Consider the following 18,087-nt stretch of genomic DNA (forward strand, 5'->3'; position numbering starts at 1 on the left):
AGGTCCTCAGAGAGAGAGGGTCAGAATGGTGGTATCTCACTCCTTCCCATGTTAATTCAAGTCCTGGTTTGGTTCTAATCTTGCTAGTGGAGTCATATGTGAAGAAAACTTCTTTCCTGGGAAATAATTTCATTTATTTCACTTGGAAAATTATTGAGTTTTGCTTACCATTTCAGGGAGGGGGAGGGTAGAAGTGAGAGAATTTGGAACTGAATTTTTTTTAAATTAATATTAAAAATTGTTTCTACACGTAATCAAGAAGAAAAGTATTATTAAAGGAAAATTATTGGTTCACATATTGAGCATCCAATACAAAGTGTTGTACACATGGGACTCCAGCAGAGGGCCATTTCACTTCTTTATTAGCAACATACAGCTCTTCTGGTGTAGCATAAGATCACAAATTTAGATAATGCCCCGGATCTCAATCTTAGTGTCCCTTGGAAATTCTGCTCTTTTTCCACCTATTTCAGTGAGGAAAAATTACATGATGACAGGACTTACCTCCTTTGTGTTCCTTCCTCTTCCCGACTGCTATGTAACTGATTAGATAGTTCTTCTATTTTTCCTATGATGAGAAGAATTTTAGTTCTTTCATTTTGGACATTGGCAACTAATACTTTTTAAAACTTCTAATCAGACCCCCATTAGTTTTATTTGAGAAATATTCAATATTCGCCCAAGCTTTTCCATTTCTTATGTATTTAGTATTTACAAGATAATCGTTAAACAATTATGAACTCTGCAAATGATGACTGTCTTTTCAAGTCAGTCTTTATGTGCCCATTATAAGGAAAGGAATCTTGTTTTTTGACTCATCTTTTAACCATGCCTGCACATGAATAGCAACTGTTTCTGATAGCTTCAAACCCCAAACACAGACACATTCATGATGATGTACAGACATTATCTTTAAATTCATAAGTCTGGTTAATGTCATTGCAGCTAACTAAAAATTTCCTTTCCATTTCTGTTTCCATGAAGTCTTCCCTGATTTATGCAGCTAGAAGTGAATCTTCCTTCCCTAAATATTTGTACCTCTTTGTTGGACCTCTTCTGTCCATTTTTCATATTATGTCTTAAATTATGGTAATTTGTGCACATTTCTTATCTCTACTAAACCACGAGCTCTGCAAAGCATAGGACTATATCCTGTTTTCATCTTTGTGTTTTTCTAAGCACCGTGCCTTTATCAACACAAAGTACCTAATGAATATTTGTTTGATTTAATAATAGCCAAAGAACATAAATCTCACAAAGAATTAACAAGAAGGAACTTTTATCCTGGACCAGATTTCGGCCAATAACTGACTCCTGAAGAAGAAATGATGGAAAACTTAGAAAGAGATCAAGTGACCATATCCTAGAATAGTAGAATAGAAGAAGGGGAACATAGAGCATAGTTTTACACTAATCTTTATATTAGGAAATGAGAGTTTATAGAGTTCAGAGAAAGCACTGGTAGGACCTCATGTTCCAAAATACTATAGGGGATGTCTTCCCATGAGAAGGATGGGGGTGCTGTTAAGAATGAAATTCTGATGACACAAACACAAATGAATCCATTAAGGAAAAAAAGTAGGTGTCCCAAAATATTAATATAGTCACACAGAGAACTCATCAATGAACTAAGATTTTTAAGAGTCTTGTTTAGAAAAGAGAAGGCCAATTAACTGAGGAAGGATTCAAAAGAATGACAGAACCTGTAAGAATGTTAAGAATTCTAAAGCCCAGAACAAGCTGAGACTTGCCTTTGCTGATAGAGAGAACAAAAAATATCATTTATTTAAAAGCTTTTTGGGGGATAAGGGGAAGATCAAAGAAGGAAGAGGACTGTTGCTTAGGTAGGATAGGATTAAGATAATTATAAAGAGGAACAGGAACATTTCTTAATTTGTTTTTATTTTCCCTGTGAAGAAAAACTCTTAGACTAAGAAATATAGAAAAAAATACTTAAGCGATACTTGGAACTCCAGATAACTGTGGAGATAGTTATGAGGAGAAAAAGGAGAAGGTGGGGGAGAAAACAAGCATTAATATTGCATCTGCTCTGTGTCAGGCACTATGCTACACTTTTCATATATCCCATGTAATCCTCACAACCCTGAGGCAAGGAGAAGTTAAGTGATTTGTCCAGCGTCACACAGCTAGTAAGTGTTTGAGTCTAGATTTGATCACAGGTGTTCCTGACTCCAGGCTTAATCTACTGTGCCACCTAGTTGCCTCTCTTTAAATAGATATGTAGCTGCTCTCATTAAGTTCCATTTACCAGACTCAAAAAACAACAGAATACCAAAAAAAATTACAGATGAGATTGCTGGATTATGGTCAATTGATTTCTGAAAAACCATAGAGAAGGGGACACTTACTACTTGTGTGACTTGGGGCAAATCACTTAACCTTGTTTGCCTTAGTTTCTTTATCTGTAAAATGAACTGGAGAAGGAAATGGCAAACCATTCCAGTATCTTTGCCAAGAAAACCCCAAATGTTGTGATGTAGAGTCAAACACAACTGAAACGATTCCGCAACAACTTCATAGTCTTGGGCCATCTGTGAGAGGAGAGCAATGAGTCCCACTTGGCCAAAACCCCGGCATGAAGGGTTCTGAGCTCAGGGGCAGGCCCCACTGTTCAACAATTCAACTGCATATGTACTGGATGAGGAGGCATTCAAAAGGTCTGCGAGTTATAGCAGATGCAAACGCAATAGGAATCTCACTTCCGTGACATGGAAGCCAAAGAAGTTACTAAGCTTTCATGCTTCACAGAGCCATGATGGAAGGAAGGAAGGAAAGGAGGGAGAAAAGGAGGAGCACAGAGAGGGAACAGGAAAAGAAAGGAGAAATGGGGGCTTTTAGCCTAGAGACGACAGACTTGGCAGACAGTGTTTAGGGGGGAAGGTTAGCAACATTATCTTCAAGTATCTGAAGAAGAAAGACTAATTTTGCTTGGTGCCAGAGAGCAGAACAAGGAATAATAGTTGTATGTGGCTTAATATAAAGAAAATAGTGAAAATGTCCAAGAGTAGCCTGGCTGCCTCACGAGGTAATACGTTCTTTTTCATAGGCAGTCTTCAGGTGGAAGCTAAAGGATCGCTTGTCAGAGAGACTGAAGCCAGTCATGCACCTGCTCAGGGATAGGATGGGACCTAGGAGATCCTTTCTACCTCTGATATTCAATATTTCCATGAGTAAAAGACTATTTTTCTACTTTGTCTAATAACAAAGGTAGAGAAATTGTAATGTTAGAAATTGTGAAAAGCAATAAGCATGACAACATGTTGCATTTTTCTGTAGGTAACCACTGAGTGTATGGAGTAAACAGAATGTATGGAGAAAATGAAGCTGAAATGTGATAGAGTGCATAGGGTTAGGATCAGAAAGAATTCTTCGGTTCTATTCCCTTGAATTTTCTGTAAGTCAGAAGCTCGTACAAATTATGGTTTAAGTTGGAAAACTAATGTAAGTCTTGAAGATGTTGTTCCTTTATCAGTCATCAGCCAATCAATAAGCATATATTAACTATTCACTATATGTTAGGTATTGTGCTATGAAATAAGATACAAAGAAAGGCAAAAAAAAAATCCAAAACAGTCCTTGCCCTCAGGAAGCTTATATTTTAATGGGGGTGACAACATGTAAATTAGTAGGTATAATCAAGATACACACAGAGTAAATGGAAGGCAACTTTAGAGAGGTGAGTTCTGGTAAATTTGGGGTGGGGTGGACAGGCAAAGGCCTCCAGCAGTGTTATTTGAACTAAGTTATAAAGGAAACCAGGAATTCTAAGAGTTGGAGATGAGGGTGGAGAGGTTCCAGGTATGGGAGGGAGATAGCTAGTGCAAAGACAGAGAGATGGGGAGATGGAGTGTCATGTTTGAGAAATAGAAAATAAACCAGATTATTGTGTGCATGGAGGCAAAAATGATTAAGAAGATTGGAAAGGGAGGAAGGGTCCAGGTTTTGAAGAGCTTTAAAGGATTTATCCCCTCGGTAATTCTTATTCACGTAAGAATGTCAGAGTTTCAAGAAATACAGTTCAAAACCACTGTATTGGGACTCCACTGTAAACCATAGAATGTCAGAACTAGGAGGAACCATAGACATAATCTAGTCCAACCTCTTCCTTTTACAAAAGAGAAACTGAGCTCTAGAGGGGTCAAGTGACCCATCTAATCAACCAAGGTCATAGTCGGTAGCAAATTTGGAGTTAGAACTCAGCCTATTGACTCACAGTTCAGTACTCTCTCCCCACACCTCATTTCACACTGCCTCTCAGATTAAAAAACACACAAATTCAAGTGTTCCATTCTTATTTCTTCTCCTGCATAATCCATGCAATTAAATTTTATTAATAAATATTTGAGTGTCTATTCTATTATGTAGTAAACTTCTTGAGGACAGGAAATTCTGATTTTTAAAAAATCTTTGTATCTCTGACACTTAACCCAGTGCCTTGTACCTGCTTAATAAATTATTTTAAAATTAAATTGCCTCTTATGTTCCTAGCCCATCCTTTGCCCTGGTTTGTCACTCACCTATATCTACCCACCCCCCTAAAACCCCTATATTTTTATAGTTTCTTTTTAATTTTCAAGGCTTTGGAAATTAATGTTTCAGTACATTGCATCAAAGTTACCTCTCATTTTTTCAGTCTGTTCAGTTAGACGGATTTCAAGATCCTGTTTCTGCTTCTCAAGTTCTGAAATCTGCTGTTTAAAGTCTGGAATCATCTTCACAGAACGATAAGGAATGATCATTAGAATAACTGATGCAATTAATTAGGCAGTAAAAGCATAAATAAATGCCCATTATTCTGGAAGAAAATTCAGGAGAATTTCAAGTTCTTTATGCAACTTAATTAAATTATTTCATTTGGGCAGTCATTTACATTTCTACTCTGCCCTAGACCACTGGGGAAAAAAAGCCACAGGAAAATAATAATGTTTTATAGGGTAGCAGTTCTCAATTGTTTTTCATCTCCATCATACCCTTGATGGTTTCTTTGATGTATTGTGTACCACATGCCTTCATAGAAGGAAGGAAGCTAAAACTGGAGGGAGAAAATTCATTTACCAAGGGAAAAGGGACTTGTGGGATTTTTTCTATATGATGTTCAAGGGGTAGGGATTAAAGTAATAATGCTTTACTAGGAATGAGAAATATTTTAAATTGAGGAAATCAAATGGAGGTACCCTCTTCTCCTTCCCATCACCCCAAAAGCATGAGGACTAGTCTATGAAGTTCCCTAGAAATTCACCAAAGAAATCCATTTTGAGAACCCAATGGAAGATCAGGGGAAGCTTTCTGGAGGAAGTGTCAAGGAGAACATCCTAGACATAGGACACAGCCTGAGCAAAGGTACAAATGCTGGAGAATACAATTCATGCTTAGAGGGCAGAGCAATCCAGTTTGGTTAGAGTATCTACTATGTTCAAGGTATTGTACTTACATAAAAATTTTTTTTTAAATAACAGTTCCTGCCCTCAAGAGTGTATGACCTCCTACAGCCACCTTCTGAATCCATTATTCACTAAGGTGAAGGTCCTGGAGTCAGATGTTCCACATTTTGAGAATCCTTCATTGTCAATGAAGGCAATCCTACATCTGGCAATGAAGAGTACCACACTACCACTATCCATACCTATAGTTGGGGGACTTCAATACATGACAACTTCCTGCCAAAGTGAGGCGAGTGGAAAAATTTTTCTTTCTTTTGGCCTATTGCAAATGTATGCATTCACACCATATTCACTACTGGGCAGCCTTCCTGGCCAAGCCTGGCTTTGTAAATTACTTGTGTGAACAGGTATTTGGGTCTTGCTGTATATACTTTCTGACATCACCTGTACAAACTGAACATTTTAGTCTCGTACCGAGGACACATTTTACACACAATCACATGATCAGGGAGTTGAAGGGATTTCTAGAAGCCATCTAGTCCAAGCTGTACATGGACAGGAGTCCCTCTGAAACACCGTCTCACCCAGTTAACATCACCATGAGAAAGTACCCACTTGGGGTCACTTACCTTATGTTGGAAATCACATACAACCATACTGCTAGTGACATAATCTTTTCTTTCTCAACCAAATTCCTAATCCTGGGATGTTTTGTTGTGGTTTAAATTTTTTTGTGTGTGGAGTGCCCCTTCATCCTGCTATGCCAATACTTCAAATAGGTACTTTTCTCCTCTGACAAGACCTAACCCCTAAAGAAATACTTCCCTGCCTAGGAATAGTCATCTATCTTGTGAGTATCAGCTGATAGACCTAGAATAGTAGTCTTTTTGCCTCTTTTTGTATCCCTAGCACTTAGCACAGTGCTTGCCACAGAACAGATGCTTAATAAATGTTTATTAATTGATAGCCCCTGCAACAACATCCTCCGGGATGCCCAAGGCCATTGGTTTCATCCCCAGCTGCCTACTTGCAGGCATCCATAGTGAAGTGGAGATTACAGTAGGTTAGAGAGATAGCTGTGGGAGAGGGATGGGCTCACTTCCAACCACCTTCCCAAATGATCTTTTCTTTCAGTCACATTCATTCACTCTAAGCTTTATATAAGCAACTGAATGCCTACTGTGTGTGTTAATCATGCAAGGAACCAAAGATAACTTGAGAAGAAATGACACTGCTGTTGTATACAAAGAGTTTACCAAATAAAGCTATAGACAAAATGATGAAAGCATGGATGACCAAATTCAACTTTGATATAAAAGGTTTATGTATTAGAAAGTAACTCTGGATAAAGACATTAAAGGATGAACAAAAGAACATTTCCTTTTCTGAAATCTCTTATCCTCTGCAGAGTACGTCGCTTTACTTAACTGTGTCACCCAAACATCCTGCAATACCAGGTTTTCAAATCCTAGTGACACTTTTCTATTGGGACTAAGCTTGCACTGCAGACTCGTGAACAGTTCCATTCTCCCATGTAACACACACACACACACACACACACACACACACATCCACACACCATCTTTATTCCTGGACACTCTCTACCTCTCAAGCACCTGTCTTCATATCCTCCTCTTCTCACTATGGATCTCCTTTATGAGGCACTCACTTCCCATCTGAGATAGTCTTCCACATCCTGTGACTCACTTGAAGTGGATATTGCTCTAAGACACAGACATGAGTGCCAGAATGAGAAGACTTGGGAGGTATTACACGCTTCACTGTGGACAAGTCATTTAACCATTCAGGCTGAATTTCCTAATTTGTAAGAATCAGGAAAGTAATGTTTGCGTAGCATTGCAGGCTTCACCACTTACTACCTGTTACTATGGACAAATCATTTAATCTCTCTCAGACTCACTTTCCTAATCTGTCAAAATAAGGATAGTAATGACTGCATTGCCCATGCCACAGGGTTGTTGGAAGGAAAGTGCTTTGCAAACTCTAAAGGGATATATAAGCACATATTATTATTGTACGTATAAGACATAGAGTTGTCATACAGATCACCAGATCTCCCCTCTTCAACCATTTATCCTCAGATTGCTGTATGTGCTTTGCCTTTAAAACATTCACCTCAGAATGTTTTTTGGCAACCTTGGGACATGCTGTTCCATTAGACACTGCCTACCAAAATCACTCTCCCCCTCATTTTCCTGCTACATTCCATCCTATTTGTTTTCCTAATATTTTGTCAATTTTGTGGGGCTTATTACTAGTGTTAAACATATGAAAAAAGAAATCATCATATACTTTGTTCTACCCCCCCCCATTTTTGTGCAGTGGAATAAGGTTGTGTAAAACACATTCTCTGGGAACTGAAGTACTCACTAACCAAAGGTTAATTACTTTTTCTGACCCAATTGTTTAGTTTCTTGCAAAAGGTAATTTATGTCAAGTACTTTATTTCTGAGAGTCTGGGGCCACAATGACATTAATGCAGCTGAGCAAGTAGGGATCATAGCCAGTAGTACAACAATACTATCAAAAAATTCAGTCCGAGGCGGAGAATTTGCATGAGACAATCTGTAATTTGCTAATGCCTTAGCATTATCTAATTACCTCTGCACTGTCTTCACCATCTCTGACTCGGACTACTGCTCTGACATCCGTTTTGTGCCTATTGCCTAGAGACTATATTTTGTGTCACTCATAGATTAACATTCTGGCTTTATCACAGCATGGAATTCTGGTTACTGTTTGCACCATACTCTTTTCCTCCAATCTGTAAGGTACGATTTTTTCCTATGGCCAATTAATTACCCTTGGTCACTAACATATTATGGCCCCATTCCACGGACCCAATACCAAGACACTTATTTTATTCCACCATAGAACAGGAAGAAATGACAGCATGGATGATCAATGATGATGTTACTATACCATGTTTTCAGATGTCAGTCTGGTAACTTCATGACGGATACTGTCATTGATGTCATTTTCTTCCCTAAACAATTTTTGTAAATGGTTGATTTCTTGACTAAGGTGCTCCACTTTAAAGTTCAATGCTTCAATCTCCTTTTCATAGTTCTCCTTCTGAGACTGGAAATGGCTCTCTAACACTCTGTCAAAGAAAGGGGCAAGTATTCAAGTATCTACTGTGCACCAGCCATGGAGCTAGGTTCTGAGGCCTTGAAGACAAAAAAGGAAACAGTCCCTGTGGCTATCAACAAGGGGACGTTCTATCCAGGAAAGCAGCCTATAAATGAAAGGTAATTTTGGGGAGGAGGAAGCATCTACAGATAGGGAAGTCAGAAAAGCTTCATACAAGAAGGAACTCAGGATGAATTCATAAGAAAAACTAAGAATTCTGATAGTCAACAGTGAGAAGGGAGTGGCATGGGGGAGTGGCCTGTGCAAAAGCACAGAGATGGGAGAGAGAATTTTATGAGTGACAAACAGCAAAAAGGCTAGGTTGACTGGAATACGGAATACATTAAGAGTAGTAGTAGTGTGAAATGAGACTAGAAAGTTAGAAGGTTAGAACAAGTCTGTGAGGGCTTTCAATGCCAAACAGAGGAGCTTATATTTTATCACAGAGTCAATTAAGAAGTCATTGGAGCTTTTTGCACAGGGGAGTGACATGGCCAGATGTGTATGTATGTGTGTGTGTGTGTGTGCGCGCGCACGTTAGGAATATCGCTTTCATTAGCCATACAGTGGACAGATTGGAGAGGGGTAGTACATTCTTTAGTCTTCAATGTTCATGCCTTTTCTCTGTTAAGCACCATATTAAGCCATTGTGCAAGGAGCATAGTGTAAGGAACACTAGGCTCAGCGTCAAGAGACCTGGGCTCGAATCTCAGCTTTACCACTAAATAGCAGAGTGACAGTAGGTAAGTCAATTTACCTCTAATTTGTAAAAATGGAGATGAAGAGTCAGTGTTGTATAATGGATAGAATGCTGGGCCTGCAGTTAGGGAGATCTGGGTTCAGATCTTGCCTTTGATACCAGCTACATGCATGTGGACAGATTTGATCTTAACTGGTGAAAGGAGTTTGTTTTCCCACACTGGGAATGCCCATATACACTATCTTCCCTAGAAGGATGTTGTGAGGATTGAATGAGAAGCTATATGTGGAGTACTTTGTAAATATAAAATACTGTATCTTTAGGCTTTAATTAATAGCAATAGGGACTGGACCTATGATTTCATTAGTGTAGGGATTTCCCAGATGAGGACACTGTCTCGACCAGTGCAGGTAGGCCTCTTTTCTGTAACCTACAGTCTTAGAGGCAGGACTTCAACCCAGATCTTTCATGACTTTGAGGCCAACTCTCTATCCACTAGGCAACACTACCTTTCAATATTATTACTAATAATACAAACTCAGATTATGTGGGTTCACCAAGCAAGAATCAAAGGCCACAGTTCGGGTCATGCCTCAGAGCACATGGACTTAGAGGCATTAGCTGGCATTCTCCAGCAAGAGGCTAAGAATCATTAATTGTAAGGTTACCAGTTACTTAGTTTAGTCCTTTCAGGATCTTGTGATCTTCATGGGTGTGAGCAAAGTTCCCTCAGGGCAAATGAGAAATTCCCTACACCTTAGAAGACAAGTTTTCATGAGTTTCCCTTGATTAGACATATTTGTCACAGGGTTTTGGTTTTGTTTTTGTTTTTTCAGTTTGGGCAAGTAGGAAGGAGAAACAAAATAAATGCTTGTAAAATGAAAAAAAAATATGGAAAGTCCCTACTCCAATAGTCAACAGTAAATAAACGTTTATTAAGCACCTACCATGTGCCAGATCATGCTAAGCACTAGGGATACAAATATGAAAAAAAGGAAAATGGTTTCTGCTCTCAAGGAACTTACAACAAAACACAAAAGCAAGCTGAAAAGTAGAGTATAGGGACATGATAGAGAATTTTGTAGATAAGTCCCAAGGTAGCACAACCAGGTGAGAAATGAGGAACTGTTTCAGCTGGGCTCTCTCCTCAAATGGAAGTTTCAGGCTCATGGCTCCACTCTTCAGAGAGGCAGAGGATAATGATTGTAAGCTCCTTGAGGGCAGGAACTATTTCATCTTTGCCTTTGTACGCTCAGCATAATGCATACAATAATTGCTGAATAAATGCTTGCTGAACTAAGAGTGAACTATGTTCAAAACCTTTCCAGCATTGACAAGACTTGTCAGAGCTTGCATTCCACTGGCGTAACCTCTCAATACTCAGGGTTGCCTCTCAACCAAAATGAGGCACTGGAGTGGAAGATGATCCCAGTTTATGATATGTATCTTTCTAACCATGATGGAAGCATTTTTTAGCATCATATTTGTACCATAAATTTCTCATCATAAATATACAGAAATGCACATTTCTGGTAGTATGCAAATACAATAAAAAATTTTGTAATAAAAGGCGAAAGTCCTTCATTTAAGCACTATGCTTTGGACAGTCAATATGGTGATTAAAAATAATTTAGAAATGTCAATTACAAAGACTTCTAAAATAAAATCATTTTATATTAACTTTGTAATTCCAGAAAAATTGCAGCAAACTCCCCAAATTTCTTTAGTCAAAAAATATAGACTAGCGCTCCAGTTTATATATTCTTAAGAATTTTCTATTTTATAGATTCTGTTTACCCATTAATGAACTTCTTATCCCATAAAAACACTATCAAGTACTTGCATATTTTCAATGAAATTATTCTGGATGAAATGAGATAATTACAATAACAATACAACTTGTAAGCATTTACTTTTTTGTTAAATACTATATGTTTGGCCACAGCAACTTTGGAACACTCTCTATTAACGCATAGTGAGAGGAGTTGGCTGTCTGTATCAGTGGAGGGAATGTTCACACTCACGAAATTAGATTCTTGGAGTCTCATAATAGATATTGAAGATTATATTTTAAATCTCCTGTTTACATATAAGATTTCTATTTCCTGCAGTACAAGGAAGATGAGAGAGAAGAGTAAGAGAGAGTGTAGGAGGAAGAAGAAGAGAAAAAGAGAAGAGGAAGAGATAGAGGAGAAACAAAAGGAGAAGAGAGGGAAGAGAAAAAAGGACAAGGATAAGCTAATTGATTTTTCTCACCTTGTTGCTTTCTTTAGGCCTTCATATGCAAACCAAAGTTCTCCATCTTCATTTAAATGTTCCAAATCTTCCATGGAAAGTCTGAAAAATAGCACAGAAAAGGAAATCAATGACTTTCTTCCTTTTATATTTTGTTCTTTTCTCATTTTTTAATGTCTTGGAAATGTAAAGTGGTATTAGTTTACCTGCTTCTTACATCTTCAATGTCATAGCTTTCAAGAAGCTGCTTGGTAATTTCGGACATTTTTTCTGAAAGTAAAATCAAAGTATAAACAGGTGGGTGTGACACAATGGATATGGATCTAAAGTCAGGAAGACCTGAGTTCAGTTCCAGCCTCAGATACTTAACTAGCTGTGTGACCCTAGGCAAGTCACTTAATTTCTGTCTGCCTCAGTTTCCTCACTGGGAAAATGGGGATAATAATAACAACTATTCCCAGAGGAGGCTAAAATGTGATATTTGTAGAGAGCTTTGCAAACCTTGAAGTGCTATATAAGTGTTAATTATTATTATTGTTACTACTATCATTATTTTGGACATTTGGCCTGCTATTCTTTCCTATCCTTTTAGGTCCCAGTTCTCTAGCCTCATACAGGCAAACTATCCAGTGAAGAATAACATGGCTTGATGCTGGTGAAGTATCTCACTTCCATCACTCCATAATAAACTAACTGTCATGCCAACAAGCTTACTGGTATTGCTATTACCTCTCATTTCTCGTTTTTGTGACTGGACATGTTTCTCCACATTTATCTTCTGTGTCTGAAGTAGCTCTATCTCCTTCTGGAACTCCGAGATTGTCTGGATTAAAACAACGACCCAAGTTTTTAAAATTAGAATTGCTAATGTCCTATAAATGGAATATTATTGAAATAATATGTAGCTAACTGGGTATTCCCCACTACATGTTCACAAGATGCAACTGCATTTTAAAGGAATGTTAAACATCTACTTCTCGTATAGTTCAATGTGAAGAACTCTGGTAATGAAACTCATAGGCTGGTGTAGAGAAAATTGTTGTTTAATTGTTCAAACTGTGTTTTGTAAATGTAAATGTGGTTTGGTCATGAAAAACAATAAAAGAATTTTTTGTCCAAACAAATTTAACAACACTCATCCAATTTGCTTAATAGCTTCAGTAGAAGTAGAGGTTAATCAATAACTTCCTCAAAGCATGGAGGAGAGAATTATTAAAGTATAGACAGAGAAGGGGTATAGAAGGGAGAAAAAGAGTCTCAAGAGATATCCCATGTGGAACACATAAAACTGCATTTTTGCATCCTAAGCAAATATCCCTTCATGGAACAGGGGATATCATGGGAACAAAGGCATGGGGGGATGCTATCATCTTCTTGATGCCTGCCATGTTTTATTTTCAGTCAGCATCAGGTGCTGAAAGACAGAGGACAACCAATACTTCTAGGAGGGTGGGGACAGACCTCTATGAACTGAGGGACCCACATACCTTTATTTAAATATACCTTCATATTTAAATGATTTCCTTGGTTTTTGTTTAGTAGCCAGGAAAGCTAACATTATTAACAGGGTAGGCTGTGACATTCAGAAACCCAGTCACATCCAAGGACCTGTGTAGTAGGCGGAAAAAAAATCACAGGATTATAGACCCAGTGCTTGAAGGGACGTTTGAGGTGTTCCAGGAAGACTCTTGATCCAAGAAATTCTAGTCTAGGTGATTGGGGGTGGGGTGAGCATCAGGAGGGCAAGACTAGCTAGAAGAGGAAAGGGTAGGGAGTCTGGCTAGGGAAGATGATTTGGCAGAAAGAGGATGAGCTCCAAATGAGTAGACAGGACAGAAAAGATGTGGAAAGTTACCTTAGGTACAGGCAGGTAAAAGGTTGAATCCAAGAAAGTCAGGCAGGGCAGGAAGAATCGAGGAGGTAGCCTAAGTGTAGGCAGCCAGGCAGGGTCCAGAATCTGAGAGTCTAAAGAGTTAACAAGAATAATACGAGCAGGCGGGAGACAACAAGCTTGCCTCCTTATTCAAAGCAAGCTTGAATATAGGGCAGACAGAGGTTTCCTTTTCTCTGCCCATTTCCCTACTCCCTGCTATGTGTGGGGAGTCTTCTCAGAACAAAGGAGGTACAATTACAGTTGGGAGAGAGACAGACCTCAACACACATCTTTCCAGTCCTGAATAAGGCAAGAAGAAAGAGCTTCTGAAGAAATACTTAGACTAAGTCTGAGACAACATCAAGGGATTTGCGTACAAAGAGAATACATAAATATTATTGCTCCTTCATTGACTACTGATTTTTGTAATTGTTTCAGTTAGTTTCAAGTGGTTTGTCTATTTCCTTATTCTTCCTAGGAATTAGTTATATGTCATACAGCTATATTTTAGTAACAAGGAGTTTATTTTCTTAGAAAAGGTGGCATGTCATTTTCGATGTAGCTCTGCTAGTCAATTAACTTACTAGCAAGTGACTACTGAGCAAGTCACTTAGACTTCTCTGCACCTTTGTCTTCTCGTATACAAAATGGGGATAATAATTACCAACCTTGCATTGTTTGTATGAGGAATGTGCCTCAAAAAAAAAAAACCAAAACCTTAAAATACTGTAAGTTTAAATGATTATTATACTGGCTAAAAATCCTCAAATGAAAAGTTTTAGCTGCCTGGCCCACAGTAAACACTTAATAAATCCTTGCTGATTGAGTGATTGAATGCCATCTCATGGTATTTCATCCAAACTACAGAGACAATTCTAAGAGATCAGAGAAGGGGCATGTCCAATAGAAGGGACATGTCTAGCTGATGCCATTCACGTACACTTGAATGCATGCTTATAGCACAGTGAATCCATTTTTCTTGGTTCAGGCCTATCATTTCATTGATATAGGGAGGTTCCTGGTGAAGCTTCCCCAACCAATGCAGAGGAGCAATTGCTACTGTCATTTAGTTTTAGAGAGTTGCCTGAGGGCACTGAAAAGTCAAACAATTTCCTCAGAATTTCACAGGCAGAATGTGTTGAAGAAGGGACCTGAACCTCTCTGTGTCCTCCTGGTGATAAGATCAGCTCTCTATTCACTATGTCATGCTACCTCACTATTTTCTATATAGGCTAATTATTTTTTGGATCTTTTCCTCCCAATAGTGAATAGGTATAAAAGGAAGATTTTGTCATAGTATTTAAATTCTCTGATGGTTATTTTATACATCAGTGCAAAGAATTTTAGAATGTTCTTTATACTTTAATTTGGAAAAGATCCCATTGTAGGAGACATATTTTAATAAATGGGGATACTGATGATAAGAATATCTGATAGTTGTATAGCACTTAATACATATTATTATCTCATTTGTCTTTTGATACATGTACCATAGGTCTTTATGATTTCTGTTCCATAGGTGAGGAAATATTGCTCAGATAGGCTAAGTGACTGACCATGGGAACATGTTTGTTGTTGTTCAGTCATGTCTGATTCTTTGTGACCCTATTTGGGGTTTTCTTGGGAAAGATACTGGAGTGGTTTGTCATTTCCTTCTCCAGCTCATTTTACAGATGAGGAAACTGAGGCAAACAGGGTTAAGTGATTTGCCCAGGGTCACATTGCTAATAAACATCTGAGGCTAAATTTGAACCCAGGTCTTCTGGACTCTAGGCTCAGTACCCTATCCACTGGGCCACCTAGGTGCCCCTCATGGGAACATAGTAAGCGTCAGAGGCAGGTCTTTCTGACTCTAAGTCCAGAGTGCTATCTACTACACCAGGCTACTTCTCATGCTGTCTGGTAATGTATAAACCTTCAATAGTTTTCCAAATAAATTGAACAATCAATTTTTTGTAACACAAGAAAACAACTAATGACAAAATACTAACTTTAAGTCAACTTTTAGGCGTTATATTTTGGATTAATGGACAAGGGAAGACATTTTCTCCTTTGGCTTTATAAAGGATACCACCATGATTCTCTGAGTGAGCTATGAAATCCAGCAATCAGCATCTTTGCACATTTAATATTTGCACTTTGATCTGAAGTGAGATCTCAGTTGCTACCTTTGTCTGTTTGGTCAGCTGGGCCACCTCTCCCTTCAAGCTGTTGGAAATGATTTGTTCTTCCTCCATTTGATGCTGGAGTTGCAATTTCTCTTCTTTTAGAGTCTTAATTTCTCCCTTCAAAGAATGAATCTGTTTGTCATAGTCTTGTTCTTTTAGCTCAAAACTTTTCTCAAGGAGTCTATGTCGTAAGAGAGAAAGAAAATATTTAGGGTTTTTGTTTGCTCTGGAACAAAAGAACAGGTCATCTGGGAAACCAGAAAGAAGGCAGGGGAAAGAATAGTGTAGCTAGAACCTGCTTGTGATATTCTGAATGTGCATAGGTACCATGTGAGTTCTCTCTCAGCCTCTCATATTATTCTTATGTTTTCTGATTTTACCAAGTCTGGGTCTATAGTCAATGTACACAGAAATCCAGGCTGAATGAACCAAATTTAATGAGATAGAATCAGAGTTTCTTAACCTGTGAATTAAAAAAAAAGGATAACTGCATTTCAGTATAATTGGTTTCCTTTCTTATCCTATCATTTTATATTATGCATTTGAAAATATTCTTCTGAGAAGAGGGTCCTTAGGCTTCGCCACACTGCCAAAGGGGTCCATGACACCAAAAAGGTTAAAAACTCCTGATTTAGATGGTTGGTTGATTCACCCGCTTCCTAAAGCTGATCTGATTCAAGGAAAATCTCTGAGGGTCAGTCTTCTCCCTCAGCAAAGATCTCAGTGCACCCAAATCTTGTATCATGTCCTGAGATTTGCTTAGCTTTAGATCCTGTTGAAGATTCACTTTTGCTGTTACGTGGGTACAAAGGTGAGTCTCTTAGCTCTAGAACTAAATCTTTTAGGCATAACCAGAGGTCAGTTGAGATCCCTAAAAGCCCTGAATAGACTCCTTGATGAGATCAGATCAGCCCTCACCCAGACCCTAAAGGAAGTAGACTGACTTTGGGAATCCAATGATCTAAAGAATCATTAAACTTTCTCTATTCAGCCTGCTATTAAGTTGAAAGAATATAAACTATGGTCATAATATCAAGGAATCATCCCCAGGGAGATGACTCAATTCTTATCAGGTTTTTCTTTGATTTTCTTTTACAGGACTTAACATGTTCTGTTTTGTCGGATTTTCAAAAGAGCTTCCAATGCTTCCAAGAAAATAGTGACATACTTTTAAGAAATAAAAATACTCATGGAAATCAATAAATGTAGGTGATATCCCACCTGACAAATTTAGTTTTATGAACTATTGAAATCATAATACTAAAGCAGACTAGGGTTGCATTAGTAGATTCTAAGTGCACATTTATATTTCTGTTAATATTCTACCAGAGGTCTGCTAACTAGGGAACAGTCATTGATAGGACTGGAGTTTAAGAATATCTTGAAGGACCAAGCTGTGTCAATGGGCACAGAGCAGTTTTTAAATACATAAGACATAGAAAATAAAGATAGGATGAAAAATCTTAAAGTAAAACTGTAATAAAATTTTTCAATCAGTTAATGTGCCTGGACCTTCTAGTTTTAAGGCGAGGCAGCATAGCTTTGTGGGTAGAGAGCCTTGAAGTCAGGAAGACCTCTGATTCAAATCCCACATCTGACACATACTTGGCTACGTGTCCTTGGGCAAGTCACCTAACACTTCAGTGCTCTAGGAAACTAAGTTGCAGAGAAGGTGCCAAATCGTATGTGCAGAAGGAATTTCTTCACCTCAGAGTTCCTTCTACCAGTGAAATTACAGGTTTAGTCATTTTCCCTATCCCATTTAGGAGAAATGATTTACTGAAGGTCAGAAGTGTTCAGTGACTAGAACAAAACAAAACAAAACAAAAATAAAAGGTCTTGCAGCTTAGTGTCCTAGCCAGGACAATGACTCAGAGGACTTTTTTTAGGCCCAAATGGCCTGTCATTCATTTTTCCCCAAACATACTGCCTGAAACAAACATTTCTAAACAGCCAGAGATCTTTATGAAATGTCAAGATCTTAATGCTTCTTTCATGAGATCCCCAAACAATGATTTTAAAATGTATTATTCAAGACAAATGAATTAAACATAAATGTCATAGCTCTTTTACTACAATAAAAAAGTACCTGTTTCTATATTCATTGTCACTTTCTTATCTTATCTGTGACTCTGGCCCCAGCCTTCTGGGAATTTCCTTTCCTATCTACCATTTGCCTTCTCCCAAACTTACACCCCAAAGGTAAGATACTTTATTCTCAAGACTGGCTTTAGAAATTAGTCAAATGAAATTTATACCTGTGTAGGCATATTGTAGATCCCCTTTCTAGCCCATGTGATACTAGTTAATCATTTGAACTCTTAGTAGACTATTGCTGAGCCCCTTTTGGGAAAACCCCACCTCTGCCCAGACCTTCCACCTCTAGACCCATGCCATAACTATTAAAAAACAAAACAAAACAAAACCTATTAGCCTGACTTCTGAAAAAAGCACAGGTGGATGATGTGAGAGTAATGGGTGTTGGTAGAGAGATGAATGCTAGCATGAGTCTAGGTGGGGCTAGAGATTCTAGGGGTAGTACACATTAGCAGGGTA

General features: G+C 38.2%; 1 protein-coding gene across 2 annotated transcripts in view; it reads right to left on the bottom strand.

The window, feature by feature from the left end:
• MYO5C (myosin VC) overlaps positions 1–18,087 on the bottom strand; it is a 145,943-nt gene that overhangs the window by 34,619 nt on the left and 93,237 nt on the right. For both annotated transcript variants that reach the window (XM_027840855.1, XM_027840856.1), the window contains exons 25-31: positions 15,532–15,712; positions 12,220–12,313; positions 11,697–11,760; positions 11,512–11,592; positions 8,346–8,526; positions 4,640–4,733; positions 505–568 (exon numbers count right to left, since the gene is read on the bottom strand). In XM_027840855.1, coding sequence (XP_027696656.1) covers positions 505–568; positions 4,640–4,733; positions 8,346–8,526; positions 11,512–11,592; positions 11,697–11,760; positions 12,220–12,313; positions 15,532–15,712 — 759 coding nt within the window. The remainder of the gene's footprint in view (positions 1–504; positions 569–4,639; positions 4,734–8,345; positions 8,527–11,511; positions 11,593–11,696; positions 11,761–12,219; positions 12,314–15,531; positions 15,713–18,087) is intronic.

Source organism: Vombatus ursinus, unplaced genomic scaffold (genome assembly GCF_900497805.2).
Source record: "Vombatus ursinus unplaced genomic scaffold, bare-nosed wombat genome assembly UNPS02014848.1, whole genome shotgun sequence".
Classification (NCBI taxonomy): Eukaryota; Metazoa; Chordata; class Mammalia; order Diprotodontia; family Vombatidae; genus Vombatus; species Vombatus ursinus.